General features: G+C 38.2%; 1 protein-coding gene across 1 annotated transcript in view; it reads right to left on the bottom strand.

Annotated features, from left to right (window-relative positions):
* Positions 1–21,152, bottom strand: part of LOC140724355 (mucin-4-like) — a 74,914-nt gene that overhangs the window by 23,829 nt on the left and 29,933 nt on the right. Inside the window, exons 8-19 of the mRNA XM_073038809.1 lie at positions 19,058–19,288; positions 16,916–17,035; positions 14,071–14,282; positions 12,224–12,293; positions 10,049–10,216; positions 8,603–8,719; positions 8,199–8,462; positions 7,113–7,259; positions 4,824–5,008; positions 4,002–4,182; positions 3,306–3,431; positions 1,306–1,428 (exon numbers count right to left, since the gene is read on the bottom strand). Of these exons, the coding sequence (XP_072894910.1) occupies positions 1,306–1,428; positions 3,306–3,431; positions 4,002–4,182; positions 4,824–5,008; positions 7,113–7,259; positions 8,199–8,462; positions 8,603–8,719; positions 10,049–10,216; positions 12,224–12,293; positions 14,071–14,282; positions 16,916–17,035; positions 19,058–19,288 (1,944 nt within the window). The remainder of the gene's footprint in view (positions 1–1,305; positions 1,429–3,305; positions 3,432–4,001; positions 4,183–4,823; positions 5,009–7,112; positions 7,260–8,198; positions 8,463–8,602; positions 8,720–10,048; positions 10,217–12,223; positions 12,294–14,070; positions 14,283–16,915; positions 17,036–19,057; positions 19,289–21,152) is intronic.

Genomic DNA, 21,152 nt, shown 5'->3' with positions numbered 1-21,152 from the left:
TCATTTCAAGAGGACTTGAATATCATAAAATATTGGAGCAGAATTAGTCCATTTGGCCCATCTAGTCTGCTCTGCCATTTCATTATGGCTGATCCATTTCCTTCTCAGCCCCAATATCCTGCCTTCTCCCTGTATCCCTTCATACCCTGGCTAATCAAGAAGCTATCCACCTCTTCCTTAAATATACCCAATATCTTGGCCTCCACAGGCATCTGTGGCGATGAATTCCACAGATTCAATATAAGTGCAAGGATGTGATGTTGAGGCTTTAGGAAGCATTATTCAGACTGCACGGAGTACTATGAACAGCTTATGACCACTTATCTAAGAAAAAATGTGCTGGCTTTGGAGAGGGTCCAGAGGAAGTTCATACAAATGATTCCAGGAATGAAAGGGTTATCATATGAGGAGCATTTGATGGCTCTTGGCCTGTTCTTACTGGAGCTTAGATGAAGGGGGGTGGGAGGAGTATCTCATTGAAACCTTTTGAATATTGAAGGGCTTAGACAGAATGGATGTGGAGAGGATATTTCTTATATTTGGTGAGTTTAGGACCAGAGGGCACAGCCTCAGAATTGTGGGACATCCATTTAGAACAGAGATGAGAAGGAATTTCTTTAGCCAGTGGATGGTGAAACTGTACTAATTATTGCAGTGGATGGCTGTGGAGGCCAAGTCACTGAGTACATTTAAAGCAGGGTTGAAGCATTATTGGTTAGTCAGGGTTCCAAAGGTTACCCGGAAGAAGGCAGGAGAATAGGTTAAGAGGGATAATAAATCAGCCATTATGGAATGGCTGAGCAGACTTGATCAGCTGAGCAGCCTAATTTTTCTCCTTTGTCTTGTCGTACTTCTGGCAGAGTATCTTATAAGTCACAGCGGTATGTAAAACTAAAGTTTAGCATTGGGTACTGTATCTGTAGGGATAATGGCAGAAAATAATCATTTGTTACAAAGGTTTGTATTTACAATAGTTTCTGTAATAGAATTTGTTGAGAAAGCAATCTCCTTTCAAACTGAAGGCTTGGTCATTAGATTACAGTGAAAATGCTACAAAATTTCAGAATTAAAGCGTTTTTCTTGTGTATTGCTGGAAGTTGGAAATGACAAATATAAATTTGGAAATAAAAGGTAGAAATTGAATAAGAGAGTACATTTGAAATCTCCATTTACTTTTTAGAACTTGGTTGGTCTTTACTCTTTATCAAGGACAATGCTTAATGGTAGTATTTAAATAAGAGAATTGAACTTTAACACACACACACACTTTTATTGATAAGTTATTTTGAAAGTAATGATTCGTACCGGTACATAATTTATAGGGATCTCCATCATACCCAGTCTTGCATGTACATGAGTAATTTCCAACTGTGTTATGACAGTCTGCATTTTCTGGACATATGGAAGTATTATTGCATTCATCAATATCTGAAAGATGATTAATACAGTTCCAATTTTACTTAGCTGAATTACTTACATCTCTTAAAAAAACAGTACAATTTATCTACAGGAAAAGTATATTATACTTGGGTATGTTTGATTTATAGAGAGTGTGCACACACACTATATATATTATTTTTCAGATATGTCATAAGTCTTTCAGATTATTTTTCTAGGAGTATTTCTCTTTCACAATTCTTTAACTTTTTACTGTTTCACAGCAATTCATTTTATTACCTATCATTCTCACACCTGTGTTAATGCAGGGTCAACCAACAGAATCTACTGTCATTTGTATGTTATATAAATATTATCAGAGATTGCATTTTCAATATGAAACAAAATATAACTTATTTCAAACATGTATTTATTGATTTCATGCCACAAAGATAGATTGTCAAGTTATTATATAATCAGGCATTTAGATTTATTCTATATAAATTTCTTAACACTGAGGGTTCAGGTACAAGGTTAAATGAGATAAACTGGTTGTTAAATTTGACAAGGCACCACAAATCATAGTATTTCTGGGGAAGTACTCTGTTCCCATCAGCAAATGGTCAAAGATCAAGGCACCTATTTATATTAATAAGCAAAACTGTAATGGGGAAAACCTTTTTCCCAAGCATATAATTATAATCTGGAATTCATCACCTCTGCTTGTAGGAAGCAATCAGTTTATTCAAAAGGTGAATTCAAGGCACTTGACAGAGAATAATTGGCAAGCAATAGGACAGGAGTATGGGAACGTATTTGTTAAGATTGCTGTGCTATAAGCAGTCATAAACCCGATATGCCATGGCAAGTTGTTTCATTAATTTGCAGCTGATATTTTAGTTCCATTCCCGTGACGTGAGACTCCTGTGATTGGTGTAGCATGCTCAAATCCATGTGCATGGACAGACTGAAGCAACTTGGAAATGATCCCATACACTGCAGCACATGGTAAGAGCATTTTTTGGTTAAAGTGTGGGAATTCCTTTGGCAGTGACTTACAATTGAAAGTTACTATGTAGAACAGTCTTTTTAGGGAAGGAGAGGAGGACTGCGTCCAAATAAAAATTATGCAGGAAATGTATTCTATACAAATGATTTTTGTTTGAGAGACAAAATAAACATTAGCTTTCCCTACCATTTGGAAGCTAGTCCTGAGCCAAAGCACAAGTTCTACATTCAATGATGCAGGTTGCTCGATGTCTTCTTACCAAAAAAAACGTGATGGTGGTATGCAATGCACTTTGGTGAATTGAGCACTGTCCCACCAAATGGAGAGAAAGTGCTTCTGCATGGGATGAGAATAAATCTCCACCAGGGCTAAATCAATGTAGCATTTTGTGCCAAAGAACAACCATGGTCCTGAGCACAATTCCTCCTTTGCTTTTGATCAGCTCATTTACCAGAATCAATATTTCTTTGAATCAATGATCTGTGTGATCTGCCTCCCTCAATTCTTACATTGCATAGGTTTAATAAGGCAGTATGTTGAGCTCCACCAGCAGAATGCTCGTTGTTCCTTATCCCAGCATCTGCAGTCTCTTGCGTATCCATTGCAGCTTTGTGATGCAACTTTTCAGAGTATACATGAACACATTGCATGAGCAAAAATTGGAGTACTACTGGTGGTATTTTGTCAAGCTGTGAAATGGTAATGCTTTCAGTTATTGGCAGAATTGTGTTCTGATTTGTAATGTTACCAATTATTTTCTTTTAACAATAAAGTCATTTAGCAAATGACAATATCAGTTAAAGATGCTGTTGATTGCAGATTATATCTAAAAATGACAAGATTCTTTACAAATATTGCTCCTTTTGAACTTCTTTTAGTAATATTATTTATGCTTGGGTAATAATTGTTGGTTCCTTACCGATACACAAGGAGTGGTTCATTGGGTTCACCGTGTAACCCTCGTAACAGCTGCAGTTGTAACTTGCAATCACGTTCGTGCAAATCTGTTCGCAAGAGGATGTATTTTCTAGGCACTCATCTAAATCTAGAATGCCAAATCAATACAGACAAAATCAGTTTGAGACACTTTCTTTGCACCGATCCATATGACCATAAGATATAAAGAGAAGAATTATGCCATTCAGCCAATTGCATCTCCTCCACCATTTGACCTTGGCTGATTTATTATCCCTCTCCGGGAGTAGCATTTTGTATTGTAGCTTCTGCTTCAGTAGTGGAACCATTTTAAATTGCTCCCTTAAAATTTCCTGCAATTTCACTGGGCAAGTTACATAAATAAAAAAGCGTTAAACTGGGTGATACCTAAAACTAAAATAATATGATTAATTCTTTAAATCTATAATGTCCTTAAGACATTAAGTTTAAGAATAAGTTATTTGATAAATGCGTCAGATTCAATTTTCGAAACTCTAGTCCAATATTAAAGCAACAAAAAATTATGATGTAAATGTTCAACTATTTCAATGGCCAGCATTTTACTATTAAGAATCCTTATTAGTATTATACTTATTTTTATTTTGACCTTTTTATTTCCATTATGGTGAACGTATTTTAATAATGCACTTCAGCAAATAGAAATCAAAAATGCTCCTACCGAAACATTTTAACCCATCGCCTTTTAAATTATCTGGGCAAGGAGCACAGGTATATCCTTCCAGAGGTGCAGGTTGATCCTTGCAGGTGTCATTCAGGAAGCATTGATTATCTTGGCAAGCATCAAAATCTTCACTGCAATAATCACCCGTGTAAGCTGGCGTGCAGGAACAGCTGGGGATCTAAATAATGAACAGAGTATTTAGACGGACAGCTTTAGATGCATTAGAATTTTTAAATTTGTTACATTTGCTTTTACTGTCTTTACCAACATTAGGTGTAGTAACACAGGAGCAGAACTGACCACCATAAAATCTTATTAATGAATGAATATTTCGTCCTCGTGTCAATCATGTTAATCTGTGTTGTTAATTCTATATCTGAAACTGGGCCATAAGACATGGCAGAATCTAGCCAGCCCATCTTGTCTACTTCATGTCTGATTTATCAGCCCTCTCAATCCCATTCTTCTGCCTTTTCCACATAATCTTTGATGCCCTGATTGATCAAGAGCCTATCAAGTTCTGCTTTGAACGTACCCAATGACTGGTCCTTCACAGCAGTCTGTGGCAACTAATTCCACAGATCCAGCACTCTCTGACTAAAGAAATAACTAGTTTGATATTCAATTCTACTATGTAAGCCTTAAGCAGAAATGGAAGCTGCAATATATTAAGAAGTCAGTATTTTGCTTTCAAGATGGATATGTTTCAATCTATATCTGACAAATTGTACTTTGAGCTGCTGAATGAATCAGGTAACCTCTTAAAAGATGAAATATGCATTGTTTGAGTAATAAAAAAATCTCTTATAGCTAACATACCTTAAAGATAGAATTGTTCTTTGACGTACTGAAGATTGATCTGGAATAATCACAGCTTGAGTTGATGCTGCAGTTGCATAATGTAAGAGTCAGTCCCAATTCAGATACTCCCTTAGAATCATTGGCTATTATTACAGCAAAGACCGGAGTGGAGGTTGTTGGATGCCAAGAAAAGTTTCCATTTTCTACAGGCAAAAAAGAGAATTCATACACAATTTAAGTTACGCATTCATATTCTGACATGTTTAAATTTGTACAGAAAAATACTTTATTAATAAATGTAGTTTTTGAAAGATGGTTAGTGCAATAATTTTATTGTCAGTGAACTCCATTTGGGGTCTGGTACCAGCCGCTTTCTGTAAGGAGTTGGTACATTCTCCCTGTGACCATATGGATTTCCTCCCGATATTCCAGTTTTCTCCCACATTCCAAAGACTTATGGTTAGGGCTACAGTACTAAGTTGAGGGCATGTGATGTTGGTGCTGGAAATGTGGCGACACTTGTGGGCTGTTGTCAGCACATCCTTGGATTGTGTTGGTTGTTCACACAGATCACTCTATGTACATGAGACAAATAAAGCTGATCTTTATTTTTAAGTTGCTTTTATTTGTGCCATTACCAATAAAGGACAACACTGATATTAACTTCTGTCATTAAAAGGAAAACGTGGTCAGGTTAAGATCCTAACTAATTGTACAGAGAAGGAATTCAGAGCATGTGACAGAGGAGCAGAGTTCATTCAGTCTGCTCCACCATTTCATCATTGCTGATTCATTATCCCCCTCATCCCCATTCTCTTGTCTGCACCCTATTATCTTTGATACCCTGATTAATCAAGATCATGTCAACTTCCATTTTAAATATATACAATGACTGGGTCTCCACAGCTATTAGTGACAATGAATTCCCCAGATTCACAAACCCCTGGCTCAGGATATTCCTCATCATCTCCATTTTAAAGGAACTTCCCTCTATTCTCAGGCTGTGCCCTCTGGTCCTAGACTCACTGACTACAGGAAACATCCTCTCCACATCCACTCTTTCTAGGCCTTTCAGTGATGAATATGTTTCGATGAGATTCCCACCCCACCCCTCCCATTCTTCTAACCCCAGCAACTACAGGCCCAGAACCATCAAGCACGCCTCATACATTAACTCTTTCATTCCTGGAATCATTCTCATAAATCTCCTCTGGGCTCTTCCCAGTGCCAGGACATCTTTTTTTAGATAAGGAGCTCAAATCTGCTCACCAAACTGCAAGTGTGGTCTGACCAGTGCGTTGTAATGCTACGGCTTTATATCCTTGCTCTTTTATTCCACTCCTCTCTGAAATAAATGCTATCATTACATTTGCCCTCCTTACCACCAGTTCAAATTGCAAGTTAGCCATTAGGGAATCCTGCTCAAGGACTCCCAAAACCCTTTGCACCTCTGATATTTGAATATTCTCCCCATTTAGAAAATAAACTAAACCTTTATTCTTTCTAAAAAGTGCATGACCATACACTCCCCTAAACTATATTCTATCGGCCACTTCTTTGCCCATTTTCTCAGTCTGTCCAAGTCCTCCTGCAGACATCCCTCTTCCTCAACTCTACTCACCCCTCCACCTATCTTCATATTGTCTGAAAACTTGGCCACAAACCCATCAATTCCATCATCCAAATCATTGACATATAACATGAAAAGAAGCAGTTCCAACACCAACCCTTGTGTTACTCTACCAGTCACTGGCAGTCAACCAGAGAAGGCCCCCTTTATTCCCACTATTTTCCTCCTGAAAATCATGCCAATTTGATCTGTATTAACAGTATGAAAGATGAGTTTTTCCACTGTATCTCAGTATACCTGCCTGCAAGAGGACTACACCTTATCATGGTCTGGAGTCTTGCATGCCTCAATGATCTGGTGAGTTATGTTGGCTGGAGTCAGGGTTTTATGCTTTGGGTCAGCCATACCAAGCAGGTCAAAGGGTAGAGGTCTGACTAAAGGTGGTTCACAGGTCTCCAGGTTTAGCTCAGGGCTATCAACTCTGATCAGTAAAACTAAATTGTTATGAAAACAGCTACAAAGAATCCTTCTACATCTGAGTGTGCCGTATTCTTGAGTCTCCACCCGGGACTTGCATGACTGACTGTAATGAAAACTGATAAAGGAAGCCCTGAACACCGCCAGTGATGGAGGACCTTTATATCCACGCTAAACGCCAGCGTTGTAAAGGGGGAATAAGTAAATCAGTATATCTGACATTAACAAACCCATGTCAAACCCTGGTGGTTAAAGCTTACCTGTTATTCTGATATCTGGAGAGTCCGTCAGCACCGAAAATGTCACAGCATCATTGTTGGCATCAGTTGCAGCAAAAAGAGTGTACACTGGTTCATTAAGGCGAGTTTGAACTCTTGAAGTTCCAGTGATGTTTGGTGGAAAATTCTCTGTGAATGTATCATATTTACCTCATCAGACACCTTCTGTTTGAAGTCACTTAGGGTTTATAAGCAAATTTAAAGTAGTATATACAAAACAAAGATAATAGAAACATAGAAATCTACAGCACATTACAGGCTCTTTGGCCCACAATATTGTGCTGACTATGTAACCTACCCTAGAAACTGCCTAGAATTTCCCTACCCTATAGCCCTCTATTTTTCTAAGCTCCATGTACCTAGTTAAGAGACTCTTAAAGGACCATATTGTATCTGCCTCCACCACTGTCGCTGGCAGCCCATTCCACGCATTCACCACTCTCTGCTTAAAAAAACTTACCCCTGACATCCCCCTTGTACCTACTTCCAAGCACCTTAAAGCAATGTCTCCTCGTGTTAGTCATCTCAGCCCTGGGAAAAAGCCTCTGGCTATCCACACGATCAATGCCTCTCATCATCTTATACACCTCTATCAGGTTACCTCTCATCCTCCATTGGTCCAAGGAGAAAAGGCAAGTTCACTCAACCTATTCTCATAATGTATTCCTGTTTAAAATTAGAACTTCAAAGATGTCAAAAGACAGGAATTAACATACTCTCTAAATTGGTCTCTAAATCAGGAGTGCCGTGGTCAAAAATTAAGATGGCAAGATATAGGTACTCTATTGCCATGTTTAATACCATATATCAGTAAATATAAAGGTAGGTTTGACCTCTCCCTATTCAGGAATAAAAAGAGACAGTGTATGAAACTCTGAGCTGGACAGGTAGCATCTGTGTACAGAGAGATAGTTAATATTTCAGGTCAGTAACTCATTAGAACTGCAAATGTTGCAGCACTTGCAGTTTTCTCGTGCTTCAGCTGCATTTAATAATTCCTCCTCGATAACCTATATAATACTCTGAAAGACCATGATAATGTTATCATTCAACAGGTGTGCAACATACTCATTGTGCTGTTCTGTGCTGCAAACGAATTCATGCTTTGCAACGTCGCTGTGCCAAAAGATAAATCATCTGTACTGAGAACATCAAAGATGCAGTTATCGTTTCCTTGGCACGTTTCATTAGCTTTGTCAATTTTGTCTTTATCGGAGGTTTGCAGAAGCTCATCGTAAAACTTGGGAATAAAACTGTTGTTGTTGAAAGTGTACCAACCCTCTCCTATAGCCATATTGTACGTAAATACACTGTTATTCACAGTTGTTTTCCCTAAAAGAAAAAAATGAACAAATCAGCATTAATAAATTGCTCTCTCAACTCACTATAAACATGGTTGAATATTGACCCGATTGCAGAGATAGCCCTTACTCAGCAATAACATTTTGTAACATGTGAAAGTTGTGGCTTACATGTCAGGCCAAAATTTAAGAATATAATTCTTTCATTGGGCAGATTTGTTCCATCAAACTCGAGGTATGTTCCATTAGCAGCTTTGAAATCATCTGTCTTAACATCATTCCAGACACCTAGAGACAGAAATGAACAATAGTGTGCTGCAAAAATCTGGAATAAGATCCGACTTCTTATTGTTTGTCCTCATTGTTAATTACTGTATATTGAAGTCATTTAAAATTAATTTAATTTTACAGCAAACTAATCCAATACTGTTGAGATAAAAATGGAATTTTTAAAGTGTTAAACAGCTCCATTATTTTGAGACTGAAACAAGGCTTTGCTCTCACTTAAATGCTGGAAAGTCTCATTCCGTTTGAAAGACATCTAATATTAATCATAAGCTTTACTTATTAGCAAGAGTTTGGAAACAGCCACCAACTGCTCACCTAGGCGGCTGATGTCATCATAAGACCATAAGATAGAGGAGCAAATTAGGCCATTTGGCCCATCAAGACTGCTCTGCCATTTTATCATGCTGATACATTTTGTCTCATAGCCCCAATCTCCTGCCTTCTCCCTGTATCCCTTAATGCCCTGACCAATCAAGGATCTGTCAATCTCTGCCTTAAATATACATAAAGACTTGGCCTCAACAGCTGCCTGTGGCAAAGAATTCCACAGATTCACCACTCTCTGGCTAGAGAAATTCCTCCTCATGACAATTGAAGCTGTGTTCTCATGTCTTAGACTCTCCCACTAGAGGAAACATCGTCTCCACATCCACTCTATCAAGGCCTTTCGCCATTCAATCAGGTCACTCCTCATTCTTCTGAATTCCAGTGAATACAGGCCAGAGCCATCAAATGCTCTTTGTATGACTTACTTAACGTTTATAATGATTCAATATGCATATTATTTTTTCATGAACAAAATTATTAGAAGTATTATATAAAACTACCTTCAAGGTATGTTTATAAACTGTATAAGTAATGAAAACGGATTTGAGTCCTATCCCCAAGGCATCTCATTATACAAATATTCCAAAATCTGAAAAAAATCCAGAATCTGGCCCCAAGCATTTTGGATACCGGATTCACAACCTGTATTATTAGTTTTATTGTTGTGTTTATCATAAACTCATGAAATGGCAAGGATAGAAGTAAATAACTGGTTATTAAATTGTAGCAAACATGTTATTTTGTTGACTACTCATGTTGTTACTCCTTTTCGTTTCTTGTGGTACATTGGGCGGCAACCTTGCTGTTTCTTTAGCATTTTCATCTGTTCTTATGAGGCCGAATTGCTGGCTCGACACTCAACCCAGCACAGATGGAAAATGAGCAAGGAGCTGGTGGCATTTGAACCTGGGACTACTCACCTCGAAGTCCAGTGCAGATGCTACTGCACCACTGGCCGGCAGATTATTCATGAGTGAAGATGTAATAAGGTCAAATACTTACCCAAGAGACCTTCTGTTTTATTTTTCAAAGAATTATCTAATGAAGTCGTGAATGACAAAGCTCCCATTTTTGCTGAAACTGTAATGGATATTCCATCCTGAAAAGTAGCCACTGTCTCATTCTTACTTGTCTTATGAACAGCTACTTTATTTATAAAGTCAGAATTTTCTGTAATAGAGAATGACAAAAATCTACATTCAGTATTTTAACAAATAAGACCATAAAACATAGGAGCAGAGTAGGGCCACTCGGCCCATTGAATCTGCTCTGCCATTTAGTCATGGCTGATCCATTTCGCTCTTAACTCCAGTCTCCAACCATCTACCTGTAAATCTTTCATGCCCTGACCTATCAAGAAACTATTAACTTCTACCTTAAATATACCCAATGACTTGGCCTCCATAGCCGCCTGAAGCAAGAAATTCCATTGATTCACCATTCTGGCTGAAGAAATTCCTCCCCATCTCTGTTCTCAATGGACATCCCTCTGTTCTGAGTTTGTGCCCTCTGGTTGTAGACTCTCCCATTATAGGAAACATTCTCTCCACAGCTGCTCTATCTAGGCATTTCAACATTTGATAGATTTCAATGAGATCAACAAACCCCTCCCATTCTTCTAAATTATCGCAAGTACAGGCCCAGGTCCATTAAATGCTCCTCATTTGATGTGCCTTCTATTCCCAGAACCATTTTCATGACCCTCCTTTGAACCCACTCCAATGTCACCACATCTTTTCTTAGATAAAGGGTCTAGAATTGCTCTCAGTATTCCAAGTGAGGTCTCACCAGAGCCTTATAAAGCTTCAGCATTACATCCTTATTTTTATATTCTAGTCCTCTCAAAATGAATGCTAGCATTGCATTTGCCTCCCTCACCACTGACTCAACATGCAAATTAACCTTTTGAAGGTTAAACCTTTTGAACCTTTCCTTCGTGAAGGAATCCTGCACGAGGACTTTGTATTTTGTAATTTTGAATTTACTCGCTGTTTAGAAAATAGTCTATGCTTTTATTCCTTCTACAAAAGTGCATAATCATGCATGCAGTTTGATAGAAGAAGTAATGTAATACACTCAGTGGATACTTCATTAGGTACTCCTGTACACCTGCTTGTTAATGCACATATCTAATCAGCCAATCATGTGGCAGCAACTCAATGCAGAAAAGCATGCAGAAATGGTCAAGAGTTCAGTTGTTGTTCAGAACAAACTTTGACCATGGTGCCAAATAGGGTGGTTTGAGTCTTTCAGAAACTGCTGATTTCCTGGGATTTTCATGCACAATAGTCTCTAGACTTTTCAAAGAACGGTGCAATAAACAAAAAATACAATTCTGTGGGTGAAAGCATCTTGTTAAAAACAGAGGCCAAAGGCAAGACGGGTTCAAGCTGACAGGAAGGTGGCAGCAACTCAAATAACCACTTGTTACAATGGTGTGTAGAAGAGCATCTCTGAATGCACAACACATCGAATCTTGAAATGGATGGGCTACAGCAACAGAAGACCATGAACATACACTCAGTGGCCACTTTATTAGGTACAGGAGGTAGCTAATAAAGTTGCCACCGAATATATTGGCTTCTTCAGGAAATGAAATCGCCACAGTTTTATGAGCACATCAATGTAGGAAGGCCCTCTATGGGAATACTTTCTTGATATAGTCCATTTAAAATTTGAATGTATGATCACAAAAGAAACAATATAAAATCAGTTTCTTTCAACTGTGGTTAAAATTAATTAGGCCAAATGTTTTCTAATAGTTATATAGGGATCAAATTATCTGTTCATTACCTTGTGGGAAAAAATTCTGTAAGCACAACATTTAAATCAACTCAATCCAATACATCAAATTTATAGCAAATGCTTAATAAAGAATTGTTTTATGTGTGTATTCAATTAAAATAATACTGATAGGTTTATTGCATTAAGGAAATACTGCAAAGCATTGAAACAGACTTTGAGATAATGGAATATAATGCAGGGATGAAGCAACCATACATTCTTATTAGAATTCTTCTCAAGGTCAGAATACTGAATTAAATGACACAAGGACTTCGCTTAGAGCTATCTATGCTCATGATTACTATTCAATGCTTTAAGAAAGATGCATATCATTTTCTAGCTGACGCTTCAAACGGATACGGCTGGGGTTAAAATTAAACTACTTGTTGTAACCTGTAACATTGACGGTCCTGCCATTAATCATTAGACTTAGTTCATCATCTTCAATGAGATTCCACTGAACCTGCAAGAGAAAATAATGCCAAATTTGTAATTGTTATTGAATGGACAAAGTTCATCAGATTCCAGATCGATATGATAATACAGTTTTTCTATTACAAAGGCATAACCTTTGCCTTTTTCTGAAGTTAAGATGTTTTCCAAATGAATTTTCAAACATGATTTTTGAATATATGGAGAGCAGTCATCAGAACAAAAGGCTAGGTGATGTCAAAGGAACTGGTGCTCCAGGTATGACGAGGGCATGTGTACTGCTGAAGGCTCACTACAGTAATGAGAAGTTGCATATTGCAAAGTTCCTACAGTATGTCATCTGGCTGTACTTGATTCAGATGAATTAAGTATGAATTTGGGAAATGTCATTGGCCCATAAAGACCAAGGGGAAATCTTCAATCAGTAACACAGGCAGATAGGACTTGTTCATTGGACAATACAATTGGCATGTAGAGTTGGGCTTGAAGGCTGTGTTTCCCAGCTTATGATCCTATGGCTCTGACAGTGAAGATGACTGTTTTTTACATTAAAGGGACCCCCAGAAAATGAAGAGACTAACTCAGTACTGCTATCTTACCTCATAAGCCACTGACACCCTTTATTCAAATAGGCTTGTTTGCTATAACTCAGCAAGAAGCAGCAGATTATCAGATATTGGAGGCAGGAAGAAACATACACAGAAGTCTCGTTGCACTGCTATTCTGAAATTCATTATGAGTTTGAAGATGCTCATTTTAGTTGGTGTGGGAGCAGCATAGAATGTATTACATCATTCCTCAAACTTGAGGTTTGAAGTATGTCAATGCTGGGAAAGTTTATGTGTTTGTAGAACTCAGGAAAAAATACACAACCATTCTGCTTTATGATGGGGTTATACTACAGGACTCCCAGTAGCCAGCAGGCACAGATATGTCAGTTGATTATGGGCAGAATTAAAAGCAACAGGGTAGTTGTAGTAGGTGGCTTTAATTTCCCTCAGTATTGACTGGGGAAAAGATTAGTGCCAAAGGTTAGATGGAGTTAATTTTTTTGTGTGTTTCTGGATATAGTATGTAGATACCTTAGCTAGATCAACAAAGTTTCAGTGGGACTGCCATTTTTTTGGGAACAATGATCAGAACTCCTTGAGTTTTTAGATCATTATGGAGAATATACAAAGACACGGGGGAAAGTGTATTATGGAATAAGAATAATTACAACAGTATTAGAGCAAAAACTGAGGAAATTAGATTGGGAGGAGTTGTTAATAGCAAGTCCGCATCTGAAATATGCGAGTTGTTCAAAGGTCAGCATGTTCCTCTGAGGATGAACAACAACAGGAAGATTCAGAAACCATGCATAACGAGAAGTTGCATATTGCAAAGGTCAGAAGTTGCAAAGGTCAGCACGTTCCTCTGTTTCATTGCATGATTGATAGTAAAATGCAGCAAAGAATTAAACAGAAATGGTTAAATATAATTAAAACCGAATCCTACATCACTTCCACTTACATGTCTATGTGTCACTCAAATGCTAATCAAATTGGCATCTGATGCGATTGAATTTCATCACTTATGAAATAAATTACTGAGAAATTTATGCAATTTGAACATTTACTTGCCTGAAACAGACTTTTTACTTGCTGATTCTGGAAAAGGCACCTCACCTTAATTCAGACAGCAGGATGTGAAAAGTCAAGACTTAGTAACCAAGTCTTGGGAGCATTGATGCTACTTATCCTGCTAACATTCTGATGTCTGGACATTGTACATCTTTCTGTGAATAACTCATAGCCAGCATTAATCACCTTTGTTCCAGTGGGTCCTTGTGCTGCCAATGTCACAAAGATTGTTGCCTGTGATGTTTTATTTTCTCCAGCTCTGATGGTTCGTCCCTGTAAGCTGAACATCAGTGCATCATTTTCATCTCTCACATTTAATAGGATGAATTCACCCAGTCCATTAAATGTGTATTGTACTCCATCCAGTGTCACGACATGAGGGTCTCCAAAGAAGAAACCTGGTCAATTAACATAATTTTATAAAATACTATTTGGATTAAACACTTACATGTAAATTATTTTCAATTCTAAAATGATGCTGAAATGTAAAAATTGTGTATCACATCGCTAGTTAAAGACATTTGGAAAGAAAACTAGTGAATTAAGGAACCAGTGACATAACATATTCTTCTAAATTTATTAGTCTATGATTAAAGTTGGTGAACACTGCAAACATTTATTGTTTAAAAGAGCATCAGTACATCTGTAAAGATCAGGTTTGAGGAATCCAATTGAACCTTTTCTAAAGTATTCAGATGGACCAAGCAATAGGAGATAAACCGATAGTTAATGCTTAAGGAATTGTTAGCAGATTACTAACATGGAAAAAATCAGCTGACCAACAGGAAACAGAATAGGGTTCATATGTTGATGTTTAAGTTGTCAGGACATGATTGAAAGTGTTCCATAATTATTTGTATTGGCAACAGTGATGCTTGGTTCACTTACAATTTAGATGATGGGTTAGAAAGCCACTTTTACAGTTGTGCAAAAGAGTTGGAGCTGGTGGCATTGGAAGTCGTGAGGGTGGAAGCATCAAATCATAGAAATGTAAATGTAAAGATTAAAAGTAAGTTATATTTGTCACATGCAAATTGAACCATGGAAACCATACAGCGAAATGCGTCGTTTGTGTCAGCGACCAGCGTAGTCTGAGGAGTGTGCTAGGGCAGCCTAAAAGTGTAGCCATGCTGCCAGTGCCAACGTAGCATGCCCACAACCCAGCAATCCTAACCCTAACCGTATGCCTTTGGAATGTGGGAGGAAAGCAGAGCACCCACCCATGTTATTAGATGAAGTGAATGCACAGAAGTGTAGTAAATGGAGTTAGGCAATGTAGGTGAATGTTAAGATAAGGGACAAGCTCTCCTCTACAATCACTCTGAGCACCGGTGCCCCACAAGACTGTGTACTCAGCCCCCTGCTGTCCTCACTGTAAACCCATGGTTGTGTAGCCAAGTTTCCATCAAACTCAATATATAAATTTGCTGATGACACCACAATTGTAGGCCGTATCTTGGGTAATGATGAGTCTGAGTACAGAGAGGAAATTAAGAACCTGGTGGCATGGTGCGAAGACAATAACCTATCCCTCAATGTCAGCAAGATGAAGGAATTGGTTGTTGACTTCAGAAGGAGTAGCGGACCGCACGACCCCATCTACATTGGTGGTGCGCAGGTGGAACAGGTCAAAAGCTTTAAGTTCCTCGGGGTGAATATCACAAATGACCTGACTTGGTCTAACCAAGCAGAGTCCACTGCCAAGAAGGCCCACCAGCGCCTTCCTGAGAAAGCTGAAGAAATTTGGCCTGTCCCCTAAAACCTTCACTAATTTTTATAGGTGCACCATAGAAAGCATTCTTCTAGGGTGCATCACAACCTGGTATGGAAGTTGTCCTGTCCAAGACCGGAAGAAGCTGCAGAAGATCGTGAACATAGCCCAGCACATCACACAGACCAATTTGGCCAGATTTGGGAACAGCTTCTTTCCAACTGTGATAAGACTGCTGAACAGATCCTGACCTGGATCTGGGCTGGACCTTCCAAATATCTGGACCTGACTTGCACTACCTTACTTTCCCTTTTCTATTTTCTAATTATGATTTATAATTGAATTTTTATTATATTTACTTCGATTTGTATTCTGTGAGCGTGAAGCGCAGAAACAAATATCACTGTGATGATTGTATGCTCTAGTATCAATTGGTGACAATAAAGTATAATAATAATAAGTTATGTTATGACATCACAAAGCATAATGGTTACTAAAGAGTACTTTACAGGTAGTGAAACACCACAAGAAGCAGAGTTCCAAGGCAAATCAATAGGTCCACATATCACTATCCAGGAGATTTGAAGAAAATAGGATAAAATTCTAATATAGTGCTACACTTATCTCTAGAGAAGTAGGTTACTAGTGGATAAAAACTGTAGCTTTACAGATTCATGTTTGACTTTGTTGTAAAATGAACCACCCAGAGTATCAGAACTGAGAATGAATGCATCGGCTTTGGAAAGAGAGATGCATTGACATATTAGAATAAAACATGGGCAAAAAAGTTAAATTTCAAGAGAGATTGGGCAAACTGGAATTTTATTTCCAGGAAATTACATGCCATCGATCAGTTCCTAAAGTGTCAAAAAAAAACCTTGTTCCTTTAAGAACTAATAGCACATCTCAAAGAAGACTATTTTCACTGGTCAATCATCCTGAGATATGTGGGCTTGGGCGGAAAATTACTTTTTCAGGAGTGAAGTTAGGAAATTCTTCGCCTGCAAAGGATGATGCAAGTTTGGAGCAAAGAGCAATTGAAACTCAATAAACTGAGAATATGAAATAGATATGATGTTATTAACCAAAACTACAATAGTAATATGGGGAAAGGCAAGCATAAGAATTTAGGTAAAAGACCAAATAGTGGAATAAGATTAATAAGGTTGGGGAGAAGGGTTACGTTCTGCTCCTAACTCACTAACAATTTTATTTCACTTACTTGAAAGATGACAAGCCAATGAAAGTGCTCAAGCTGCTATGAATAAAATTCAAACATTTATAATTGTTTCTGAAGAAAACCAAATAATACTAACACACCTATTTGTGGTGGAATGTATCCTGCACAGAAGTCCAAGGGTCTCTTTTCTCGGTAGAGAGCACAGTAATAATCATCACCAGAATCTCTGCAGCAGTCATGATATGGGTCAACTTCCATTTCTAAACAGGATCAGAAATGAAAATGCTGATTAAAGGTACTTGACAACTTGCTACCACGAGTGCTGTGATTAGCATATCTTTGACCATAGTCTCCTGGTGGTGAAGGAGGTGGATGTTTAGGATAGCAAATACCATTCATCCAAGTAAACTTTTCTAAAAGGCTCAGTGCCGCTTTATTAGGTACCTCGACAATCCAATTAAGATCATATGATATAGTGCAGAATTAGGTAGATCAATCAACTGGTCCAGATGTACTACACCCAGGGTTCTGAAAGAGTTAGTTGAAAAGATGTTTCAAGAATCACCAGATTTTGGAATCATTCCGGGGTCTGGAAAATTGCAAGTGCCACTGCACTCATTAAGAAGGGATCAAGGCGAAAGGAAGTAAATTATAGCCCAGTTAGCCTGACTTTAGTGGTTGGGAAATGTTGGAGTCCATTATTAAGAATGAGTTTTCTGGGTACTTGATAAAGTAGTAATCTTTAGTAAAGGGGAAATCTTGCCTGACAAATATGTTGGTAGGCTTTGAGGAAATAATAGGCAGAATAGAGAAAAAGGAGAATCGGTGGACGTCGTGTACTTGGCTTTTCAGAAGGCCTTTGACAAGCCACACATGAGGCTGCTTAACAAGATAAGAACCCATGGTGTCACAGGAAAGATATTAGCATGGATAGAAGATTAGCTGATTGGCAGGAAACAAAGAGTCAGAATAGAGGGGGCTTATCCTGGTAGGCATCTCTTATAGTCCATGTTACATTTCAACTCATACCTCTGATTATAATTTTACCTGATCATCTGCTTGCCCTTTCTAACAGTTACTGTTGCTGACCTGTCAGCTTGAACCAGTTTGGTCTTTCTCCTCTGATCACCCTCATTAACAAGGCATTTTCTCCCATAGAACTCCCACTCACTGGATGTTTTTTTGTGTTTTGCACCATTCTCTGTAAGCCCTAGAGAGAGTTGTGCATGAAAACCCCAGGAGATCAGTAGTTTCTGAGACACTCAAATCACCCCACCTGATACCAAGAATCATTCCATGGTCAGAGTCACATTTCTTCTCCCTTCTGATGCCTACTCTGAACAACAAGTGAATCTCCTGGCCATGTCTGCATGCTTTAATGCATTGACTCGGTACCATACGATCAGATTAGGTACTAGATACCAATAAAGTGGCTACTGGGGGAATATACGTATATGTTACAAAGACTTTGTGCAATTAGAAGCAATGTCTCAGAGATGAAGATCCTAACTTCCTTGAGTTGTAACTCTGCTCCTGTTACTGACCTACCAGTCAATGATGATCCTAGACTCTAGGGACAGTTACTTTAACCCTTCTTTCAGATGTTCATTGGATTGGCACATATGATGTGAGTTAAATTTTGGGAAATGCCACTTGTTGGATATGTTAACTTGTCCAACAATGCTGGCAATTGGAAGTAAGTCTGCTCAATCAGGGTCATGATTTTTTTCTCTGCTTTTTATTCCTAAGGTGGACCCAAGCGTTTATCACATTTTAAAATACTGCAATTGTTGGGCATGATAGAGTATGCAACTATACACTTGGCTGCATTGAGAATGCTCAGCTCTTTCTTGACGACTTCTTGAGTAAATTGAGTTGATTGAAGATTGCACGTAGTGTGAAAAAAAATTCAGGAGATAAGTGTCAAAGATTATCTACTTGGCCCTTATCTTAAATTATTTGCAAATACTTTCAGCCTTGTCCTTTGTATAATTGTACTGGGATCGGTCATTGATAGGGCTGGGGAGAGAATGTAAATATCTTCGTCTCTCGTTGGTTTCTCAATCCTCAACTATTTGGATGTGCCTACTATTGCACGGCAGTGTTTTCTTTTGTTTATTATGTTCTGTGATTGCTTAAATCTGCTTATAATATGACTTTTACAGGTTAGAATGCACGTATAATAAATCAATATTAAATTATGAACATGGATGTTATAAACTTCCTGGATTGGTTTAGTAAGATTTGAAATGATTATTTAAAGTTGTCAGTTATTTTCATACCTTTGTATTGATTTCGCAGAGGTGGTAAAATATTGTACCAAAAATTTCTCCACTGCATTCTATAGTACAGATAGCTTATCCACCACCAAGACCATCGATCAAAGTGAATCCAGGGTGTTGGAACAAAGTTTTCTTTTTCACCATAGATTAAAGCATTATTCCATGAATAGTAACATCGCATTCCTGAACCATCTGGGTTAGGGAACCTGCTTTGCATCGTGAGGTATAATGCTGGAAAATTAAATAAAAAGAAATATTTTATTTTAAAAGATTTTATTATAAAATCCTCAGCTGGGGTTTTTAATATAAAGTGACTGACTGAATCTTCTGGAAAATGGTGGGTTACAATTGAAAGACTGGCGAGATCACCCATATTTAAATTTCATTCAGAAAACCCTTTGGAACATTAGAAATCGGAGCAAGAATGTGCCCTTTCAGTGCGCTCTGTCATTCATCAAGATCATGACTGATCTTTTCTCGTGCCATTTCCTAGCATCCAGAAATTAATCAGTTTTGTTTTGTATGGACGTAATACTGGACATCTGCTACTCTCTAGGCTTTGAAAAGTGGATCCCCAGAGAGATGCAGAAACCCAGCTCTGAGTGAAGAAATTTCCCCCCTCTCAAACCTAATTGGAATATCCCATATTTTCAACTGTCCCTGGTATCAGACGCCTCACTCTCTCTAGTCAGTTAGTCCCCTAAAATATGTTGGAAAGTTTCAATGAATTCTCTTGTGGCCATCAATTTGCTCAATGTGTTCTTGTACAGATCCACCAATCTTAGACCTGGTGTACTGAATCTTCACTGCACTCTCTCTCTGTTCTTAGATAAGGAAACCTAAACTACAGTCTCATCAAGCTGCTATACAATTGCAAGAAGACTTTCTTACTCATTTGATCATACTCTTTAGCAATAAAAGCTAACATACCATTTGCCCATTAATCACTTACCTCCCTGCATGTTGGTCTTCAGTAAGCACACATAGGTCCCTTTAAATATGAACACTACTCGGTCTCTCATCATTTAGCAAATGTTCTGCTCTTAAGTGCTCCAAAGTGGATGATCTCACATTTTCTAACATTATATTCCTTCTGGCTATGTTCTCCTTAACTCAATCAACCTTTAACCCCTGAATCCTCTTCACACCCTTGTTAGCACTCTCAATCATTCCTGGTTTAATGTAATCAATAAAAATGGAAATATGACATTTCATCTCAGTTAAATCATTGACATAGATCATGGGATGATGAGACTCAAGTACTGATTTCAGTGTGGCTCAACAGTCTGTCAACCAAGAAATGATCTACTTATACCCATTTCTTGTTTCCTGACCAACGACCAATTCTCAATCCACGTCAGTACGTTACTTCCTATTTCCAGGCGCTCTGCCCAACCTCCTGTGCAGCCTTCCAGAAATCCAAATATATCACATCTGCTGGTTCTTCCTTATTTATTCTATTCTGTTTGTCCCATATTCAAAGATTAGACAAAGATGACTTTCTTTCATAATTTCATGTTGACTTTGCAGAATCTTATTCTTTTCGAGGTGTTCCATTATCAATTCTAGCATTTGTCCCATTGATGTTAGGCTAACGAATCAGCATTTCCCTTGATTTCTCTCTCCAAATATTGTAAAATTGTGCAGTCAGTGAGATTGAAAACCATCAAAGAAATAATTCCCGAAGCTACCCAATGGTGGAAGATGATAAAGTGCTAAGTTAAAAGACAAGATCTCCAGGGTTGTCATCTCAGGACTGCTACCCATGCCACATGCTAGTGAGTCCAGAACTAGTAAGATTATGCAGTTTAATACTTTGCTAAGGAAATGGTGTAGGAGGGAGAGCAGAAGATTTTTGGATCATTGGCTCTTCCAGGGAAGTTGGAACTTGTACAGAAGGGATGGTTTGCACCTGAATTGGAGGGGGACTAATTTCCTAGTAGGAAGGTTTATTACTGCTGCACAGCAGGGTTTAAACTAGAGTTACAAGGGAATGGGAACCAGAGTGCCAGAACAGTTAGTGGAGAGTTTTTGGAGGCAGATGCTGGTAAGACCTCCAACAAAGATACTACTACTGTCCTGAGCTGCATATATT

The sequence above is a fragment of the Hemitrygon akajei genome, chromosome 3 (assembly GCF_048418815.1).
Source record: "Hemitrygon akajei chromosome 3, sHemAka1.3, whole genome shotgun sequence".
NCBI classification, from domain to species: domain Eukaryota; kingdom Metazoa; phylum Chordata; class Chondrichthyes; order Myliobatiformes; family Dasyatidae; genus Hemitrygon; species Hemitrygon akajei.
Note: the sequence above shows the minus strand (reverse complement) of the source record. Positions and strands in the feature narration are given on the sequence as shown.